Genomic DNA, 19,702 nt, shown 5'->3' with positions numbered 1-19,702 from the left:
GAAATTTGATTTTTAAACTTGTTAGAATGAAGGTGGGGATATTTTTTTTTAATAAAATGGGATTTTAGGCTTGAAAATAAGATGAAATTACGGTTGGCAGCACTGCGTGCGTTATGAACAATTACACCGGCAAATATGACTCTATAATATTAGAGCGACAAAAGCAAATACCGGTTTGGTATCGGCTGTGTTCGTGTGACTGGAATAACTCTGAAAGGTTGTTTTTAGACAATATATGCGTTGATCCATTTTTATGGAACCGAGTACCCCCCCCCCCCCGAAAGGGAGAGTGGACAGAAAAAAGTGGAAAAGGAGGAAGAATGGAAAGAGAAAGAGAGATTAAAGGAAAACAGATTTCAAAAAATGAGAAGGGACGAAGAAAGAGAGATAGAGAAGAAAAAGGGAGATATTGAAGAAAAAGAAGGGGAAAGGAAAAAATGAAAGAAAAAACATAGATTTGCACCACCCAGACTTCCTCGTTAGTGTATTCCTACTTTCGTTCTTCCTCTTTTCCCTGTTTGCCCCATGATTCTATTGCGATCCCCTCTAAAATTTAGTGATTTTAAGAATAGGCATAATGAGCTGCTATTTATTATTGGAAATTGTCTACAAGGTCGTGGTCATAGGGGCTTATACAAAATTTGATTTTCGGAGTTTCTATCTAAGTTTGGAATGACCTTTCGATGCAAAATTAGAATTCAGAGTTGACGAAACGCCAAATCGTTTTTTTTTTATTAAGTGAAAACAGCTTCAATTTGCGAGTGTCACAAAAGTAAAAAAAGAAAATCCGACTCGGTTTTTAATTAGTGGATTTTCGTTCATACATCACGTTTCGCGGAGTTTCCGTTTTTATTTGTCGATAAAGCAAACTTCCTGTGGAAAGGGTGCAGAATGTCACACTTGTTAACGTTAATAGATCACCAAAAAGAAAATATTGTCAATTTATTGTTCTTTCTGAATATCTGTATGTTGATCGGTTGATCATAACGGCACGAATTTAATGCCCCCCCCCCCCTTTTGAGCAGATACTTCGCCAAAAATTACTTGCGGAAAAGAAATAGCATAATGGGGAGTCAGGGAGTGACGGTAATGTTTACCCGCTCCGAACAGAAGGGCCAAACTTTTGTGTCAATGCAATATTTGAATAAACACTTGTCATACTCTTTACACCCATGTGTACTTTATAATGTCTGACGAAATACGAAGAATTCACGATATTGCGCCTCTATTTTCATGATATACTGCTGATAATTCGTTTTCTCCTTTTTCATGTTGTATGCTCTTATGGATTTTTTTTTCATTTTTGCAAAGTTCCTCTGTCTGTTTCCCATTTTCTACTATTTTTTTCGGTCGTAACGTGATGCTACATCAAACTCCCAATTAACAAAGGCAGCATCAAGGGTGAGGGATACGAGTCGGTGGTTTTACTTTTGCCCGGGCATTCCCCCCCCTTCCGTAATTAGAGTTGCCCCAAAATTGGAAAAAAAAGGTATTTTAAATGTGCCCAATTTTTCTTTTCCCTTCTCCCTCATTTTACAAAAAAAAAAAAAAAAAAAAAAATTCTGGTGCCGCCACCGCCAATTTACTTGTTGAGAAATCAGCTACAATTAAAAAAAGGCACCCCACGGAAATAAAAAGACATTTTCCTTGCCCATCCCATAGTCTATAAAGTCCATGATATTAAAAGAAGGAAAAACATCTGACAAAAAAGACAATCTACGAATTCATAACGTAGATGGCGCTTGATTTTTGACCTCTGACACGAGTTCCCTAACGACGGATCAGCGCTTCATTCGCGAACCACTGAGCTGTGATGTTTTGATAAGAATTCTACGGGAAAGTTCAGCGGATCGGACGACGAAGCATACGCTAAGCCGACCGACCGGGGAACTGCGGCGATAACTCAAACGTGCCATTGCAGCAGACAGCGAAAGACGTGAGAGAAGCAATTGAACTTTGTTAATCATCAAATTAGATCTAGGCCTAGGTCCGATTCAATTCATTAATTCGACAGGCGTGAATGAGAACTCTCTTCAGTTCAGTCTTGGTGAATATTTTTTTTTCAAAGACAAAGTTGAATATCCATTGAAAATGGCTGTGCCTTTTTCGAACACAAAACTTCGAGTTCCGAGAGGTTTTCAAAATCTTCTGGAAGGATTGGCTCGTGAAGTCTTGAGGAATCAACCTGACAATATTTATGCCTTTGCAGCGATATATTTTGACAACTTGCTGAAAATGAGAGAACGTAAGTTTAACCTTTTTTTTAGCATGTTAAAAGATAAAAAATTGATGGAGTGTCCAAACTAAAAGTCTTCATTATTCATTTATTGATTCATCATGCATGTTGTCATTTTTGAACGTTGTCGTTGTCTTGATTGATTTAAAATACCAGGGCAGGGTGACCAGATTTCACGAAATGAAATACAGGACAATGGACAAAAAGCATGATGCACGAGCGGATCGACCGAGCCAGGTCTTGTCATGCTTGTTATAATATTAAGATCAACAAAAATGAAAGAAGGCTAGACTCAGTGTTACTGTTAGACTGGCGAAAAAAATATAAAGAATTGGAACTTAGGGAGGGTGAACGCAAAAGAAAAGAGATGAATTAGAAGAAAGAATGAAGGTGAAAGTGAGGTAAAAAGAAGAAAAAATAAAAGAAAGATTAAAAGAAGGATGTAAGAAAGAATAGAAGAGAGAAAAAGGTTTCCTTCATTCTTTGAAATGAAGAAAGATTCATAAATCATTTTTAAATGTGTGAAAGAAAAAATAAAGGAGAGAAAGGAAAAAAGAAAGTAAGAAAATAGAGGGGAAAGAAAGAATGAAGGAAACAAAATGTTTCATTCATTCTTTGAAAGAGAGAAACAAGCAAATGAAGAACAAAAACAGGAAGGAAGGAATTACGGGAAAAAATAAGGGAAAAGAACTTAATAGAAGGGGAAAAATGAAGAATGAAAGAAAGCATGAAAGTACAGGGAGGAAAGAATGAACGAAGGAGAGAATGAAAAAAAGAAAATGAAAGGAGAGAAAGAACTAAAAGAAAAAAAGAGGAAGGGAGGAGGAAGCAAAGAAATCTTAAAGGAAAGAAAGAATGAAGGAAATAAAAAATGGAAATTAAAAAAAAAGGAAACTAAGAGAAAGAAGAATATGAAAAATGAACACAGAGAGAGAAAGGATCAGGAAAGAAAGATATGAAATAAAGATAGATGGAACCAAAAAGCCAAGCAGGAAAGATGAAAGAAGGATAGAAAAGAAAGAAATAGGAAAAAAGTTCAAACTTCAACTTCAAGCAAACAAAAACAATCCAATGGTCTTTAACAAAAATCATAATGATATATTTTTTTAAATATTATTCTTAACATCTTAAAGAACTTTTAGAAATGAATGAAGTGTCAAAGTGAAACATCATCAAACTTAAAAATTAGATGAAACGTCATGGCATCATAGGCATCTCTCACATTCCAGTACAAGTTCACAGCTGAAACAACTATATCTAGTGATGAAAACTCAATAACTTGTTCCTCTGATTACATCTCCAAATCACTTCTGAGAATCGATAATTAATAAAAATTTCCCGCCGATTTTATTATTTTGGTGGAAAAACTGTTTATCATGTGAGATTGTTTGCACCATTGAAATCTGCTCCTATCCTACATGGCAGGAGGCCAGTTCATTTGCAATGTATTGGGTTAGCAAGAAAATCACCGCAGATCTTGCAAAAATTTTACATTTATCACTTTTATCGTCTCCACTTCGTCATCTGTTCGTTATTTGATGAAAATTCATCACTTCTATTATTAACTATATTTTGGTCAATATAATACAGGACAATTAGGCGTCCCAGGAAGGGTTTGTCGGGACGCTGGGACAAAGGAGCAAAATACGGGACGATCCAGGGAAATATATGTCTTGTCAACGTGGATAATGCAATATGATGGACATTGTATTGGACACAATGGTCATGGACATTATTAACAAATATTCATCAGCTAACTAATGTAAGCCTAAAATTGTTGATTAATGATAAAGAAGACCTACAAGCATGACTAGATTCACATTTGATCCATGACAAATTTAATAATATATCGTTCGAACTAGACCCCTTATCAACCACCTAACGTTAGATCTTATTTTCTAAGAATCCTGTCTGCGAAAATATTTATACTTAGACCTACTTATGGATACTTGAGGCAACCACACACCTTACTACTGGTCTGTGACCCGATTTCAGAATAAAATTGCAGAGCTACCAAGTCTCACGCATTATGTGTGAGACTCAAGCATTTTGGACTCCTGTTCATCCCCTCCAATCTCTGTCTCATGCAACTATCACAGCCTATATGCATTGTACACAATGTCTGTGATCTCACTCAGATTCACAGAAAATCTCACGCATACATGTAGCTGGTCTTTGAACTTGGCATATCTGAAATTGATGCTAATATTGAGACTTGGTATATCTTACTGCGTAATGTTTTAAATCATGGAACAAATATTTATGATCAAATTTGTGACTACATGTATGCTATCATCCTTAGAATTAAAGCGAATTTAATATCTAGTCGTAATGATGCTTAGCCGTTGTAAGATTGGATACAATAGTACGATTTGAAACTAATTTGGCCTTTACTCCAGAATATTGGGCTTGCAATCTTTCAAAATGGTTATAATATCGTCTTTCAATCAATCTTAACCACAAATAAAATGATATGTTCCATTCATCTTTAGAAAACAAGCAAAATACGATTTGTTCCAAAATCGGATCGCGAACAGTTGTAAGGTGTGCGGTGGCCTTTATGTATGCTTCTGAACGCAGTCTATGACTCCATATTCAGCTCCAAATTCTGTCTCTTTATAAATAAAATATTTGGGCTTTCTTACCCCACCAAAGATAACTTCTTAAATTAAAGATGACATTTTGCCTTCTAGGGTGACCTTTTCTTGGACTTGCCCCGTAACTTTACTCTGAATTGGAGGAGTTGACCTTTTAGGGAGAATATATGAAATGTAGTGAATAAGTAACCCATAAAATGTGTGTGCGTCAGAAGTTTTATAGCTGGAATAAGAATGAGTAATACTTTCTAATGAAAGTTGGAGTTGGTATACTTCCTGTAAAAGTATTGATTAAATATTGACTATGTATTGATATAATATTGAATATGTGAGATATTTTATCATCACATAACACTAAATCATGTACATAGGATACAACTTCATTTTTGACATACAAGAATTCATTAAAAAAACAAGAAAAATGTTATGAAAAGACAGGAAAAACTTGCCACTGTGTTTAAGTTGCCATCTTAAGTTCATTGTCTTTATCTTGGCGACAGCACGCATACTGCGCGATTTTCATGCTGTAGCCAAGTGAAAGACAATGAAATCAAGATGGCGACGATAACACGCTCGGCTGAAAAAGTATCACAAAAAAAGTGTAGGCTAACCTTAAATTTGCGCATGATCGATGAGGAAAGAAAAAAAATCAGAGAAAGTTTTTGAATTGAAGATGGATGTTCCAATGCCATGAATTTGGTTGGTAAGCCTATCACATTTTACTTTTTTTGAGATCTCTGCTTGCAAACTGGCAGTTTCTTGAAGCTTGTCAATAAGTCAATATTCGACCGTGTACAAAATTAGGTAACGCGTGAAATAAGATCACATCACCATACGGTATGGCAAGTTCCCCAAGTTGGCGCAGGCCCCCTTGTCTGCGCATACGCGCATCTACGCAATTCTATTAGAAGAAGATATGCAATGAACACAAACATTACACATGCAATACATAGACAGATATCATATTCATTAAAAAATCTTACTCAAAATGGGGAAAAATAATGAATTTTGGGCATTTCATGTGACGGTCTCAAAATGCAGCCTTTCTCATAAAAATCCCAGAATCATGTGCAAAGTGAATGGGAGGGCAGACATGGGGCACCATTTTTTTTGTTCAATCTGAAAATGACTGCCTGAGGTTTTTTCCAAGTAAATCATAATTTCTTTCTAACTTTTTATGAGATATTTGGCACACTTTCTCATAGTAATATGGAACATTATCAACTGAAAGATTTTGTGAAATAAAAAGAAATTCATGTTGAATCTAATACTCAAATCTTTAGGTCCGCGGACTTGGGGACCACCATCATAATTTTAGGTTGATTTTTAATTTAGTTCTATGTTGATGATATCAGATTTCAAAGATATGATGAAAGGAGAAGATTAAGGAGAATTTAAGGTAAATGTGGAGGAGAGCGCAGAATAAAAAAATGAAAATTGAGAGAAGTAGTCAGGAGAAGAAGTGTGTGATAGAAGAGAAACAGAAGGATAATCATGGAGAAGGGAAGGGAAAATAGGAAGGAGGAAGAAATAGAATAAGAGAAGATAAAAAGAGAAGAAGAAAAAAAGGAAATTGATATGATGGAGAAGGGGGACAAGTAGGAAATGAAGGAGGAGGAAATAAGACAAGGGAAAGAGACAAAAAATACAGATGAGAGGAGGAAGAGGAGAAATAAGGAAGAAGACTAAGCAGAAATAAAAGACAAGATGATAGAGAAGAGTTTTATAGGACGAGATGGAATAGGAAGAAGGGCAGAAGAGGAGTATGAGAGTGAGGAGAAAAAAACTAAGTACAGGTAGGAGAAGCTGGAGAATTGTTGTTTGTGAAAAAAATAATGTTTGTGAAGGGCATGGTAGAGGAGAAGGAGAGATAAATGTAAAAAGAAAGAAGAAGGAAATGAAAGAATAACTGAAGGAGAAGAGGAGCAGTGGGGAAGATGAAGGAGGAGGAATAGAGATAAAAAATAAAATGAAGAAATAAAAGAAAAGTATGGAGCAGTGGGGAATGAAAGTACTGAAGGAGAAGAGTAGAAGAAGGAGAGAAAGGGGAAGGAGAAGAAGGAGGAAGAAAACAAGAAGAGGATGGTAGTAGAAGGAGGAGGGGGAGAAGGAGAACAAGTAGAAGAAGGAGGCTCCGAGGAAGTAGAAGAAGAAGAAGGGGGAGAAGATGAAGTAGAAGGAGGAGGGGAAAATAAAAAGAAGAGTAAAAAGAAAGGAGAAGGAAATAAAAAAAATGGCTGAAGAAGTAGAAGAAAGAAGAGAAGGAGGAGGAAGAAGAAAAAGAAGGTTAGAAAATGATGGAGTAGGGGGAAAGAAGGGAAGGAATAAATTAATAAATGGACGAAGGGGAACAAAAAGAAAATATCAAAAAGGCAGAGGTGGAAAAGAAGAATATAGGGCAAAATGGAGACGCAGAAGGACAAATAAAGGAGAAAATGAAAGGAGAGGCAAAAACTTGAAGGGGGAAAAGGTCTCTTGGAGAGAGAGGTCATGTTAAATTTTGGCAAGTAAAAATGAAACTCGAAAGAAAATTGCAGAATAGGACACTTGAGAGAAGGGAAAAGGATACATTTTGTTGCAGAGCCCCCAGATAAATTTAACCAAGATTGTATTTCCCCTTTCATTTCCTGCCAAACGTTATCTCAAGTCAGCCTAACTGAACGTATCATATATCTTTGGGATTAAGTATGTCTGCATGGAGATTAAATTTGGGTTGTCATCGAAACATGAAACTGGTCAAATTGCCAAGAAAAGAGTTCATGTCAGTCAGTGGTTAAGGTTTCAATATGCTTGCCAGAATTTGTTGCAACAGTTAGTATGGACATTAAATGTACTGTACATGTATATCAAGTTCAAAAGTCAAGTAAAAACTGTCAGGGAAGATTAGAAATTGATGCTTAAGTATACATCTTTTGTCAATGAAATTTTAGAATTACATGTAGTGAGTGAAATCGTGTATTGAAGTATGGTGTGGTGAATGATTCTGAAGTACTTGTTTTTCCAGATTCAAATTGTTGATGAGATCACAGGATTAAAAGCAAAGTGATAGATATCAGAGAATAAGAATGTATTCTCAATAATTAATTATTAAATCAACATGTTTAAAATTGTCATCAGTCACTAGTTTAAAAAAAGGAATTAGGTACTGTACTATGAATTTAATATCAAGGAAAGTAAAACAAAGCTATGAAAAATTGTATGTAAAAACTTCAACCCAGGACAAAAGTTATACATGTACATGTACATGTAGTTGAGTGAATATGAAAGTAAATCAGTATTAACTAGTGCATCACTTTAAAAGAAGTGAAGTCAGTAATCTGATCATAATATGCATCATGTTCCTAATCATCAGAAATTATGAGAAATTTGTGAATTTGCGTTAAAACAATGATTTTGAACAAAGTTCAACTGCATGTATGTTGCTTTTTGAAGTATTTTAGTGCCTTTTTTTTCATTTGATTTTTAATAAAATCATTGAATGAACAATTCTGATGCATTGAAAATGGATCCAGTATTTGTTTTTTTTTTGGTAATTTTCTTTCATACACCTATTAAATATTACAGGCAACTGCATGAAATGCTATTTGGTCAAAGCACAAAAAATGGTCACTTAGTATCAAGTATGTCCAGAATGGGACAAAAGAAGACAAGAGACAACATGATTTTCATATTAAATTAAAAACAGTATTTATATATTTTTTAAATTTTTTTTCTGCATCTTAGAGCAAGGAATTGATCCAGCAGATATTGGAGCAAGACATGAAGACCGTTACTACAACAACAAAGCCTTTCAGGTCAGTAAATACTTTTTGGCTTGGAAGGGGTGGCGATTATCTTCTTCTTTGCAAGTACAGGCCACCGTCTGGCAAATTGTCGGACTGTTATTGAGGAGTGTACAAAGGGAGTGTACAGTAGGAAATGTGGAAGCTTTCATCAGGGGCCCGTTTCATAAAGAGTTCCAACTGTTGTAATATTGCCATTATGACAAGTACCATGGTAACCTTGATTTTGATTGGCTGCTGCGCCCTGTTGCCATGGTAGTTGCAATAATGGAAAAGTTTATACAACAGCTGTAACTGTCGTGCCACGGAAGCAGGGGGGGGGGGGCTACAGCCCCCACTTTTTTCAAAAATCGTGTACAAAAACATAAAAATGTCCATACATGTGGAATTGTATTTTTTTTGCATGGTCAGCCCCCCACTTTTGGCCCAGCCCCCCCCCACAGTTTGAAAACTGTTCCGCGGCCCCTGACTCTAATATGAAACGGGCCCCAGATTGAAGTGTCTATACATAAAAAGATTTGAAATTTTCTGAAATGCACTGTAATGTACAGTACAGTATGTCCCCAGAAATATATTCAAATATTTGAATATGTGAAAGGTGTAGAATAAATGTACAAAGGATATCTTGTTTTCATTATGGAGAATCTAATTTTCATTTTTCCTTTTATTGTCATATGACATTCTACAGAATGGTAATGTTGGTGACGTCAGTGATCCTCAGCAGCAAGAAGCCGCTGTCAAAATACAATCAGCCGTCAGAGGTCATCAGTCGCGAGAATCATCGCGTCCCGAGCCCGAAGCGAAACCGTCACAAGAAGATGCGGCGGTCACGATCCAGGCGGCGTATCGGGGGTATGAGGCTCGAAAGCGCGTTCACGCTTTGAAGTGCGTCTAACACTGTTTGGTTTGATTTTCTCTATCTAATCTTTTTTTTTATCCGGGGGGCCGCTTCATAAAGCTTTTCGTAAGCTACAAATGACTTTCAACTTTGCAACGGCTGGTGATCTTTTCTTTTCTTGTTTTAAATAAGATGCTTGATGATGTCCCTGTTTTGATAAAGCAATGGCAGTAAGCTTTTTATGATTTTTTTTAAAATTGTTGTTTGTGTCAGATAATGAACTTTGCATTAAAATGCCTTTTAGCAACCTATAAAGAAGGAAATCCAAATTTTAAAGCTGGTGAGAAAATAAATCATTCAGAGTCTGTTTTGCCACAAAAAAGATCACAAGTTGCTTGTAAAGTCATTTGTAACTTACAAACAGCTTTATGAAACACCCCCAGAGAGGAATCAAGCAAAGATCTGAAGTGAGGTAATAAAACTATATGTAGTGATCAATCCCAAGTCCTTACAATCAGTGAAAATATTTGCTGTTAATTTTAAGTCTGAAATTGAAAATTCCTGAAGTGATATTTAAGAATTATGATTTATTTGTCAAATGCAAATTTTTGATTTTATTGTAAACTGAAACATTCTACATGTCCCAATGTCCAGGGCCACCTTTCATAGAGACTTGCAACTATTTTCTATGATTTGACCTTCAGAACTTTGCTCCTCTCAACTGTTTTAACCTATATATTTAAGGAATTCATGTTGATCAATATGTATTCCCCAAGTCATACTGATATCAGCGACCGCAGATAATCCATAGCTATCACCAGGTCCATGCTATTACTTAATCTCCAATGACATATTATCAGCTGGTTTGGAGTTGGTTTATATATAAGGCTGGAACTAAAGATTGAGGAAAAATGTAACTATCTGACCACAGATCGAAACGAGAATCATTTTTTTTAAAGGAGATTAGATTCCTGGTCTAGGATATAATTTATGGAAGTTGTAATATTTTTTTTCTTTGAATACCAGTTTGGTTTGCATGGTTTATCCCCATTAGAGTACCGAAGTTTGACGTCAGTTGGCATGGTGTCATGGCAGGGTGGTTCTAAACGGAGTCGCAACTGACGATCGTCTGTATTTGCAAATGACTTTGGCTCGTATGAAAAATAGGTTGCAAGCTATGAGAAACACACGCTTTCATTCGGCGGGTTCATTTGTTCAGAACCAGGCTGCCATGACACCATGGCAACTGATGTCATCGAATTGGTACTATATTTCATGTGATTGCTGCTGATTTCTCCCTTTATTCGCATCCTTGCATGCTTTTAGACTGAGCTTTGAATATATTTATATTACAGCATGATTGCAAGGTTGCATTATAAAGTCAATATGACTTGTTTTCACTTCATTTTTTGCCTGTTACCCCTGCAAGTTGATTTGAGTTTAGCACTGTGGTTTTTTTTTGGCACTATTATAGTTTAGATCATGCATGATTTATTTGCATGCATCACATTTTGGCATGTTTATTTCCCCTATTTTTTTCACCTTGTTTTATTGCATTGTTTTGATTTTCACTTGTGAGTTTTTCTTTTAGTTTCAAGTTTGATTTCTAATATTTTTTAATCATATCAAATACATGTATATCTTAATAAGTGAAAGTTAATCAATTGAGGAATGTAAATGATAATTTTCAATTCAAACTATTTGTCTTTAATAGAAGGGAAATATATTCACAGTTCATAAACAGTAATAACAAATTGCTTTTGCAAGCATTCATGTACATACTAAGTGTCATTTTCACTGATTTGGGCGGGGGATGGGAAGGAAATGAATTTAAAGCAGGTATTATATGAACATGATGTACATGTATAAGTATTTTTCCTACACTCTCTAGCAGACAGATTTTCGTCTGTTATTTTTTTTCTAGGTCTCATTTGACCACTGAAGATGGGAAAGGTTGAAATATGTGAATTTGATTGGTTAAAATTCTGGTCACAATTTATTTTTCAGTGGCTTTTGATTAAGAAGTTTGATCACAACAATGGAAGCCCAATATATTGTATATTTGCAATTGATGAATTAATTGTGCAAGAAATGTAGGCTCCATTTCCCAAATACAAAGACAACTAAAATGGTAACTATGATATTATCTGGGCTCAGTTGCCAATCACAAGTAAGGTTTCCAGGGTCAATACAGTTATGGCAAATGGGCCGAGCTCTTTTTGAGATGTTGCATGCAGTTGTATTGTGATATGCCTGATCAATTGATCAGAACTTTTTTTTCTTCAAACTCTGTATATGAGTGAGGAAGAAGTTCTGTGGACAGTTAATATACTTTAACGTCATTGCTATAATTCGGTCTTACATGTTTTTGTTTTTAATGGGTAAGCTTTCATTTCAAATTCCTTTTTTCTCCAGGGAGGGTGAGGCAGCTGCAACAACAGAGGGTGACACACAAGAGCCTGCAGCGGCGGCTCCAGAGCAACCACAGGAAGAGGAAGTTGACATTGACCTCAATGACCCAGAGGTCGAAAAAGCTGCCATCAAAATTCAATCCTCGTTTAAAGGTTTCAAGACGAGAAGAGACATGTCGGCCAAAAAGTCAGAAACATCTGTGGTAAGGACCGCTGTCTAATCTGCAAATAGAAAAAAAAATGATTTCATTACCTGGAAAACAGAAAAAAATCTTTTCTTCATGTATGCAAAACTATGGAATTACCCCCCCCCCCGACACATTGTGATGTCATGTACTTCAGGCCGTTAAGAAGCTCAATAACCTGTTAATTTGGGAATAAGAAAAATACATGGCCGCTTAACGGAGAATATGCATAAAATGCATTAAAGGAGGCGCAATAGCTCAGTTGGTAGAGTGCGGGAATCGTATTCTGGTGACCCGGGTTTGATTCCCGCTTGGTATGCTAGTGCCCTGGTGAGGCATTAATCCTCAGTACCAGGTCCTTTGGAGAGGACCTTAAGCCGTTGGTCCTCTGGCTGCTTGCTTACAAGCATTCATGCTTTCTTAGCAATCAGGTAAAAAAATCACTACCACCACCACCAAAACTTTAATCTTTATACAATGTTTACTCTTAGTTTATGTAGTTCCCATTTGTCGATTTCATTTTTAGCTCTGGTCTGGTCTGGGTCTTTAAAGGAAATATATATATATACGGGCATGCCATCAATGTAAAGATATAAAATGTGAATTTTCTGCAACTTTTGAGGAAGTTTTTTTGTTTGTTTGCTAGTTAACCCTAACTGCTCATTAAAATGATTAAAAATGTTTCTCAATATTAATGTCTCAAGCCTACTACAAATATACAATAAGATGAAGATACATGTACATGTATACATTGATTTTGAAAAAAGCACCAATCGATATTTAAATGGATCTCTTACTGTTAACTCCATCATGGAATCTTTAACATGAAAAAATCAGAGGCAAGAGTTTTGATTTCTTTGAAAAAATGATCCAGAATTCTTGGCAAGCATGCGTTCAAAAGAAAACGTGCTCACTCCCTAACAGGAAATTAGATTTGTGGTTTTGATTTCAACAAAAAAAAAAAAATCAAAATTCTACCTGAATTATATTAAGCCGGTGCAAGGGCCCAGAGGGACCATAAAGAGTAGGGAAAGGGGGGAAAACAGACCTACATTTATAGCTATAGTCTGCTAATACCACAGGGGGGAGGGGGTATTAGGGCTGTAAATCATTTTATTTTGGTTTGGGGATGGAAAGTGGAAAGAGAAAAGAAAAACGTTTTGTTGGGAAAAGATGGTTTGAAACTCTATTTGGCATAGAAATAGAAGCATTAAGGATAGTGCTAGTTCTAAACTGGTGTACTTACTATAAAGGAAATGGCTGTCTAGGAGGCTTAAAGGCAATTATGCTGAATTAAATATGGTCTAAAAGTAGATTTAATATGAATACTTGTGCTTTGCTTTTTGGGCACGGTATAATGATTCAGTGTGCACTCCTCCCCCCATGCTTGTTTTCCTACTATGATGCAAATTAGAAATAAATGACTTCGAACAATGAATTAGAGTATGGAGGACTAAATTAATCTAAATTCCTTTGAAAAATGTACGGAAAGGTATTGTGATCAATAATAAGTAAGAACAAATGGATTGTAAAAATAACAAAAAATACAAAATCTAAAGACTTCAGTAATATGTAAAATATTTAAAGTTACAAATGAATGAATTTACAATTCAAGCAAATATTGAAATTAATGAATAGATTTCCAAGTCAATTAATTGATAAGAAGTAGGTGAAACATAATATGAAAACATAAATAAATAATGAAAAGATAAATGTAATTTACAAATACTAGTATATTTTTATAAAATAGAACCCAATGAAGAATCTCATTAGTGCCCCGAATATAAGTATATATTCCCACTAAAAAAAAAACAATTAGGAAGTTATTCTTAATCTTGGATCAACACACTGCACAGCCATTTGGAATGATGCAATTTCTAATAAGACCCGAATGGGATCGCTTTACCACAAACTAAAATAGCACAATTTAATTTTCTTGAAGGAAATTTTCAAGGTGTTGAGGCTTACAACTGAGCAACACACTATACTTTTCATTAGAATGGAAAAAAAATGGGGTGAGACTGGATGTGACTTCCAGGTATTTAGCTTGTAACCATGGCAGCCCGAAGATGTCACAAGATAAATCAATTTCATTATGCCTGGCTCATATTAATTTACCTTGGTGTTGAGGAATGTTTTTTGCTGATAGAAAATGTCACAGTCGTTTAGCAGTGAAACATGTGCAAGCTATTTTTGTTGAAACGTAAAAAGCTAATCAAATATCACTGCTGGGGGCATCATTACCTCCTCATAATGTAAAGTTTTTAAGCTCGACTAAAAAAATCTTGATTTTAGAGTTTTGACATGGGAACCAACCTTCTTTTGCATAGAAAGAGTTCTCTATCTAATTAGGAAACTGTTTTCAGATTATGTGTGATTACCACAATTTTCATATTTCTATAATACAGCTTTTTCTGACTTGCCTTCGTTAAAAAAAAGATATTGAGAAAAAAGGTTTTCACAAATTCTTACAGATTGATGCCTCAAATGGGTAAAGCACTTCTGTGGAGAAGTAATACATGAGTATCTACAAACCATTTCCATCATCCGTCAATGGCTTGATTATCAGGTTTTTGAAGAGGACACACATATTCTAGGGAGAAAGTCATTGAAAATGAGATTCCTACACTTAATTGCACATAGATTTTGTAGGTAAAAATAGTTTTATACATGTTTTTCTTTGTTTTGGGAATAGCAGTTTTGTGCTTTGCATTTCAATGTTATTATTCATTGTTTAATACTGTTTGTGTATTAACCAGGCAGAAGAGGGGAAGATTTCATGGAACAGTCAGTCAGTGATTTTTCACCGATGACTGTTATAAGCTACTGAAATCCGTTCATCTGATTGGCTCAGAACAACGTACCTGTAAATCTCTGATGATATGCTTCTTAAAAACTCCCCGTTTGTATGGTGAATCATTCCAGGATGTGTGCAGCTCGAGATCCCTTTTCATCAATTGAATAAAGATTATTTCTTGCACCTTCATCTATTTAAAGATTTTTCCAGCCAAATAAAAATGTTTTGGGGCTGAATATGAATCACCCTATACACAGGGGGCATATGTCCACAACACTGTATAGCCTGTTCTTTTATTATTACTGATCAGCTCTTATTGCTATTGTTTTGAAAATAATTTTGAGAATAATTTGCTTGTGATGTATCAAACTTTTATGATTATGAACCTAATTTTCATTTAAATAAAATTGAAAAATAAGTTGTCCAAAAAATAAGAATTTTCATTTGAGTAAAGTTAGGAAAATAAAAGAAAGTAGTCCATCTGGACATAAGACTATGTGACAGTTACACCAAGTGAATTTTACAGGCACTGAAGATTAAGTGATGGTCAGAGAAAACGGTAAAAAGACCAAATTTATTGTAGACCAAGTGGTTAAGCCATGGTGATATTAGAACAGGCGTACAGATGTGGGCATAGCCCCCTGAAAAAGTTTCACTACCAAGACAAAGAAAGGAGAAAAAGAAAGACAGTGAAAAGAATATCTTGAGTGAAAGATTATACTATTTCCTAAATATCCTAAATTTATGAAAAATTAGATTTTTTAATTGATAAGTATTACTCGCTCGATTTGCTTGCATCTTAGAATTTTCCCCCATCCGCAATATCTGGCACCCTCCAAATTTTTTGGCTGATCACACCACTGAATTTTACAGTTCATGGCTTATGGTCTTATCATGAGAAAGGGAAGAGCCAATCTGAATATATTATGATTCTTGTTGATCTATATAATAAAAACATTTATATAGAAAAAGAAATTGGTTTGGAAGGAATGGAATATATCTTTAGTGATCCACACTGCAAGGTTGGTTTATAGAATATTGTACATCTAATTCTCACCACAGGCGGGAGAGACAACAGAACAGGCAGAACCGAGCCAACAGGAAGCAGGAACACCAGCAGAAGAAACGTCACAAGCGGAGCAAGCACCTGCAGAAGCTTCAACGACAGAGGCTCCATCGGGGGATGCCCCAGCGGCCCCAGCTCAGGAGGAGGAGGAGGTGGATATTGACCTGGAGGATCCAGAGGTGGAGAAGGCAGCTATCAAGATCCAGGCTGGCTTCAAGGGTATGATGGTGAGGAAAGGAAAGAAAGAAGGAGCGAAGGAGGGGGAGGAGACGCCAGCGAGTGAGACACCGGCTGCAGCTGCAGAAGGAGAAGCCCAAGCAGAAGAACCGGTATGTATTATTCTAAAAATAAATTTTTGAAAACAGCTTTCTTCCACATATCCATGTCATTTGTGTTATATTTTCAGGGCTGCCTTATTAAAAGACATGATCCCACTCTCTCTGGCGCTCTGTTTAATAAAAAATAGAATACGAAGAAACATAAACATCTTGGTGTTTGATTAGCCAAAAGTTAATCACATGACTTTTTACTTTAAAAAAAATAAATATAAAAATTTCAGATAGGATGTGGTTTTAGCAATAATTTTCAATCTATTAACCCTATTTTTTGGCATACATCTCTAGCAGGTGTTTTTCTTTTAATTGTCATATTTTCTTTGTCCTTTTCTTTTAGGCTGCAGAAACAACACAAGAAGAAGCTCCTGCAACCGAGGAATCAAAGAAAGAGGAAGAAGAGGAGGTCGACATCGATCTCAACGACCCCCAGGTTCAAGATGCAGCAGTCAAGATCCAAGCTGGCTTCAAGGTACTGAAATCATTTTTAATAACAGATATAACATAATTCATATACGCAAGCACATATTAAATTGAAGCAGTGGCCAGCTATTTTTAGCGAAAAAGCTTGAATAGACACGAAATGAAATACTCTGAAAATTTCCTTTGCCCAATTGATCGTGGGCCTGTCAGCCGCTGTGCAGCGCCAGATTGACGAGGCTCTATCCCTTAAATCGTTGAATGCCAAACAGGGTAGCAGCAACTCCCGTCTTTTAACGTCTTTTGGTTTGACACGGTCGGGGTTTGATCTCCGACCTCCCGGTTGTGAGACGGAGGCTATACCAACTGAGCCAACACACCGGAACGCTGATCTGAATATAAATCTGAACTAAACTACAAAAGTGCTCAGATCAGTTGTATGGGATAACAATCATCTGAGTAGATTTCATGATCATTAGGCAAGGGTCACAGAGGTTATTGTATTTATTAGATTATTTATTCTCACAATAATTGAACAACCATTTGATAGACCATCTTAAATCTAGGTTCATGAAAGCATATTGGAGAGACAATGATCTGATCAGATCTCGGATCATGAGGTCGAAGGTCACGATGGTTGCTAAATACATTTCCTGCCATCCCAAAATTACCAATAAGACGCCCAAAATGAATTGTAAGACTTTGTTGGAATTGAAATAGCATTTAAAATGATAACTTGTAAAAATTGATAAAGTGAACACCTGTATCTTCTTTTTAATTTTACAACTTCATATTTTGACAGGGGAGAGGAATTGTTCTTTCAGACAGCTAATCTTCTCATTTTTACTTTCTTAAGCCCCCCCCAAAAAAAAAAACATTTATTGCTACTTTCAGAGAATCTTCCCTGGCTGCTTATTTTTGGTTTGATGTGGCTGGTGGTCACGTCCATACCTGACAATATCACATTTTGGGGATTATTGTAGAACCGTTTAAAGGACCAATTTCAAACTTGGTTCTTGCATGGTATGTGAGTGAAATGATCTGAGTAGCTTTTAGGATCACTATGGCAAAGATCACCAAAGCCATTATTTGAGATATTTTGGGGCCTGAACTAGGTATAAAGAATATTCTTGGTCTGGCAATGCAAAGGCATAAATTTAATCTGCACGCTGTTGAGAATCCATCTAGTTTGGAGACAATTTTGGGGCCAAATTTTCTTGATAATGCTTAAAGTTGATTTGACTGAAGTTCAATGATTCTTTATTTTTTTTTCTCTGCATTGACTTTCCACGTCCAGGGTATGAAGGTGAGAAAGCAAATGAAGGAGGGTAAGAGCGAGGCAGGGGATGAAGAACCCCCAACGGAAGGTGATGCACCACAAGAAGGTGCTGCAGAACCAGCACCCACAGAGGATGCACCACAGGAGGGAGAGCAGGCACCGGCTGCAGATGGAGAAGCACCAGCAGAGGCTGAAGCTGGTCAGGCCGAGGAGGCTACCACGGCGGAAGGGGACGCCCCTGAAGCCGAGGCAACGCAGCAGGAAGAGGCAGCTACACAGGGAGAGGCTGCACCGGCAGAAGAGACACCTCCAGCAGAACAGGAGGCTCCAAAGGAGGAGGAAGCTGCACCAGCTGAAGGAGAAGCAGCGCCTGCCGAAGGAGAGGCAGCACCGGCAGAGCAGGCAGAGGCACCAGCAGAGGTAAGGACCGTTGAATATTTTGAAAATGATGAAAATTTATGTAACATGCCTTTCTTCAGTGTAAAGATGTCTGGTGGAAAGACTACATTATTGAGACAACAAAGTTGAGCTTTTACATGTATCTATGCAAGTGCCCTTTTACATGAAATCTTACCGTTAATGTCAACTTGTCCATACATGAATGGCAATTAAACATAAAAGTTTAATAGACATCACAGATGGCACACTTGCAAATGATCAATAGGTTTTCTGAAACAGGGTCAGCTAATCATCTTGAATGTTTTCTTGAAATATATTTGCAGGAAGTCTTTTGACCATTCATTCTCAATTGTATTTAGGTTCAACTAACAAAATATTACACTTACCAATAAAACTCACTTTTACCTGAAAAGGTGTTTTGAATCAGTGGTGTGAAAATCATGTTTTATGCAGATTTCATTTAATACACATATTTTAGCATTTACATGTATATTGAGGAAGATTTTGATAATGTGATGATGTGATAACAGCATGCACTATTCACTTTTGATGCTAAGATTACCGCATTTATAATCTCAATCTTTGGTATAAATGGGCCCACTGTTTATGTTTATATCAAAAGTCTGCTCCTTAATGGTATAACCTTAGTAACAAGTATGAACAATGTTAAGACCCTTTTTGAATATTCACACTTAAAATTAGTGAATGAAGTCTGCATAAACAATGGTTACGACGCAATGATTCAGTACTACCTCTTTGAATTTGAGCCCTTAATTTGGGACAAACAAAATATGAATCTACTCTGCGTGTAAATATTTAAATCCACATCTCTTGTTTTTCCAGGATACAGCATAAACACAGACTCATATTAAAACAGGTAGGATTGGTGTGATGTGACTCAATTTCTCTTCATTGCACACACTAAAGTACATCTGCAACTCTCTTTAACATCATTCACCATTTTTACTCTCTACTATTCACTCTTTTTCATGCATTTATTAGCATTGCAGGCTTCAAAACATGTATTTTTGAGGAAGATTATTTTGAAGTGAACAACTGGCCCCTCATATATTTTTATGGCTGATTATCTTGAAGTGAACGATTGGCCCCTCATACATTTTTTAGGCAGATTATTTTGAAGCAAACAATTGGTCCCTCAAGGGGCAGCCGCTGCCACAACTGCCCATGATAAATGTAGCTAGACTATGACAAGCTGTACTCTCATTTGATCCTATTCTTTGGTATTAAAAAAGTCCTTTTATTTACAGTACAAAAGGATCTCATGATATAAAGAATTTGATTTCTTGATTTTTCAATATTGACAAAAAGGTGATTTGTGATATATCAAGAATGGAATGCG

General features: G+C 36.2%; 1 protein-coding gene across 1 annotated transcript; it reads left to right on the top strand.

The window, feature by feature from the left end:
* Positions 1-1,764: 1,764 nt before the first annotated feature.
* On the top strand, positions 1,765-19,280 carry LOC121420293 (fibrous sheath CABYR-binding protein-like). Its single transcript, XM_041614869.1, has 8 exons — positions 1,765-2,245; positions 8,557-8,627; positions 9,304-9,500; positions 11,869-12,067; positions 15,909-16,241; positions 16,585-16,716; positions 17,962-18,363; positions 19,186-19,280. Exons 1-8 carry the CDS (start codon positions 2,092-2,094, stop codon positions 19,195-19,197), a joined length of 1,500 nt encoding a protein of 499 aa, XP_041470803.1. The 5' UTR covers positions 1,765-2,091; the 3' UTR covers positions 19,198-19,280.
* Positions 19,281-19,702: the final 422 nt, after the last annotated feature.

Source organism: Lytechinus variegatus, chromosome 8, assembly GCF_018143015.1.
Source record: "Lytechinus variegatus isolate NC3 chromosome 8, Lvar_3.0, whole genome shotgun sequence".
NCBI lineage: Eukaryota > Metazoa > Echinodermata > Echinoidea > Temnopleuroida > Toxopneustidae > Lytechinus > Lytechinus variegatus.
Note: the sequence above shows the minus strand (reverse complement) of the source record. Positions and strands in the feature narration are given on the sequence as shown.

Bases quoted from the DNA above. Each gene is read 5' to 3' on its own strand.
- LOC121420293 (XM_041614869.1), top strand. From the start codon at position 2,092: ATGGCTGTGCCTTTTTCGAACACAAAACTTCGAGTTCCGAGAGGTTTT. The intron at 2,246-8,556 runs GTAAGTTTAACC...TCTGCATCTTAG, and splicing joins CTTGCTGAAAATGAGAGAAC to AGCAAGGAATTGATCCAGCA. The intron at 16,717-17,961 runs GTACTGAAATCA...TTCCACGTCCAG, and splicing joins AGATCCAAGCTGGCTTCAAG to GGTATGAAGGTGAGAAAGCA.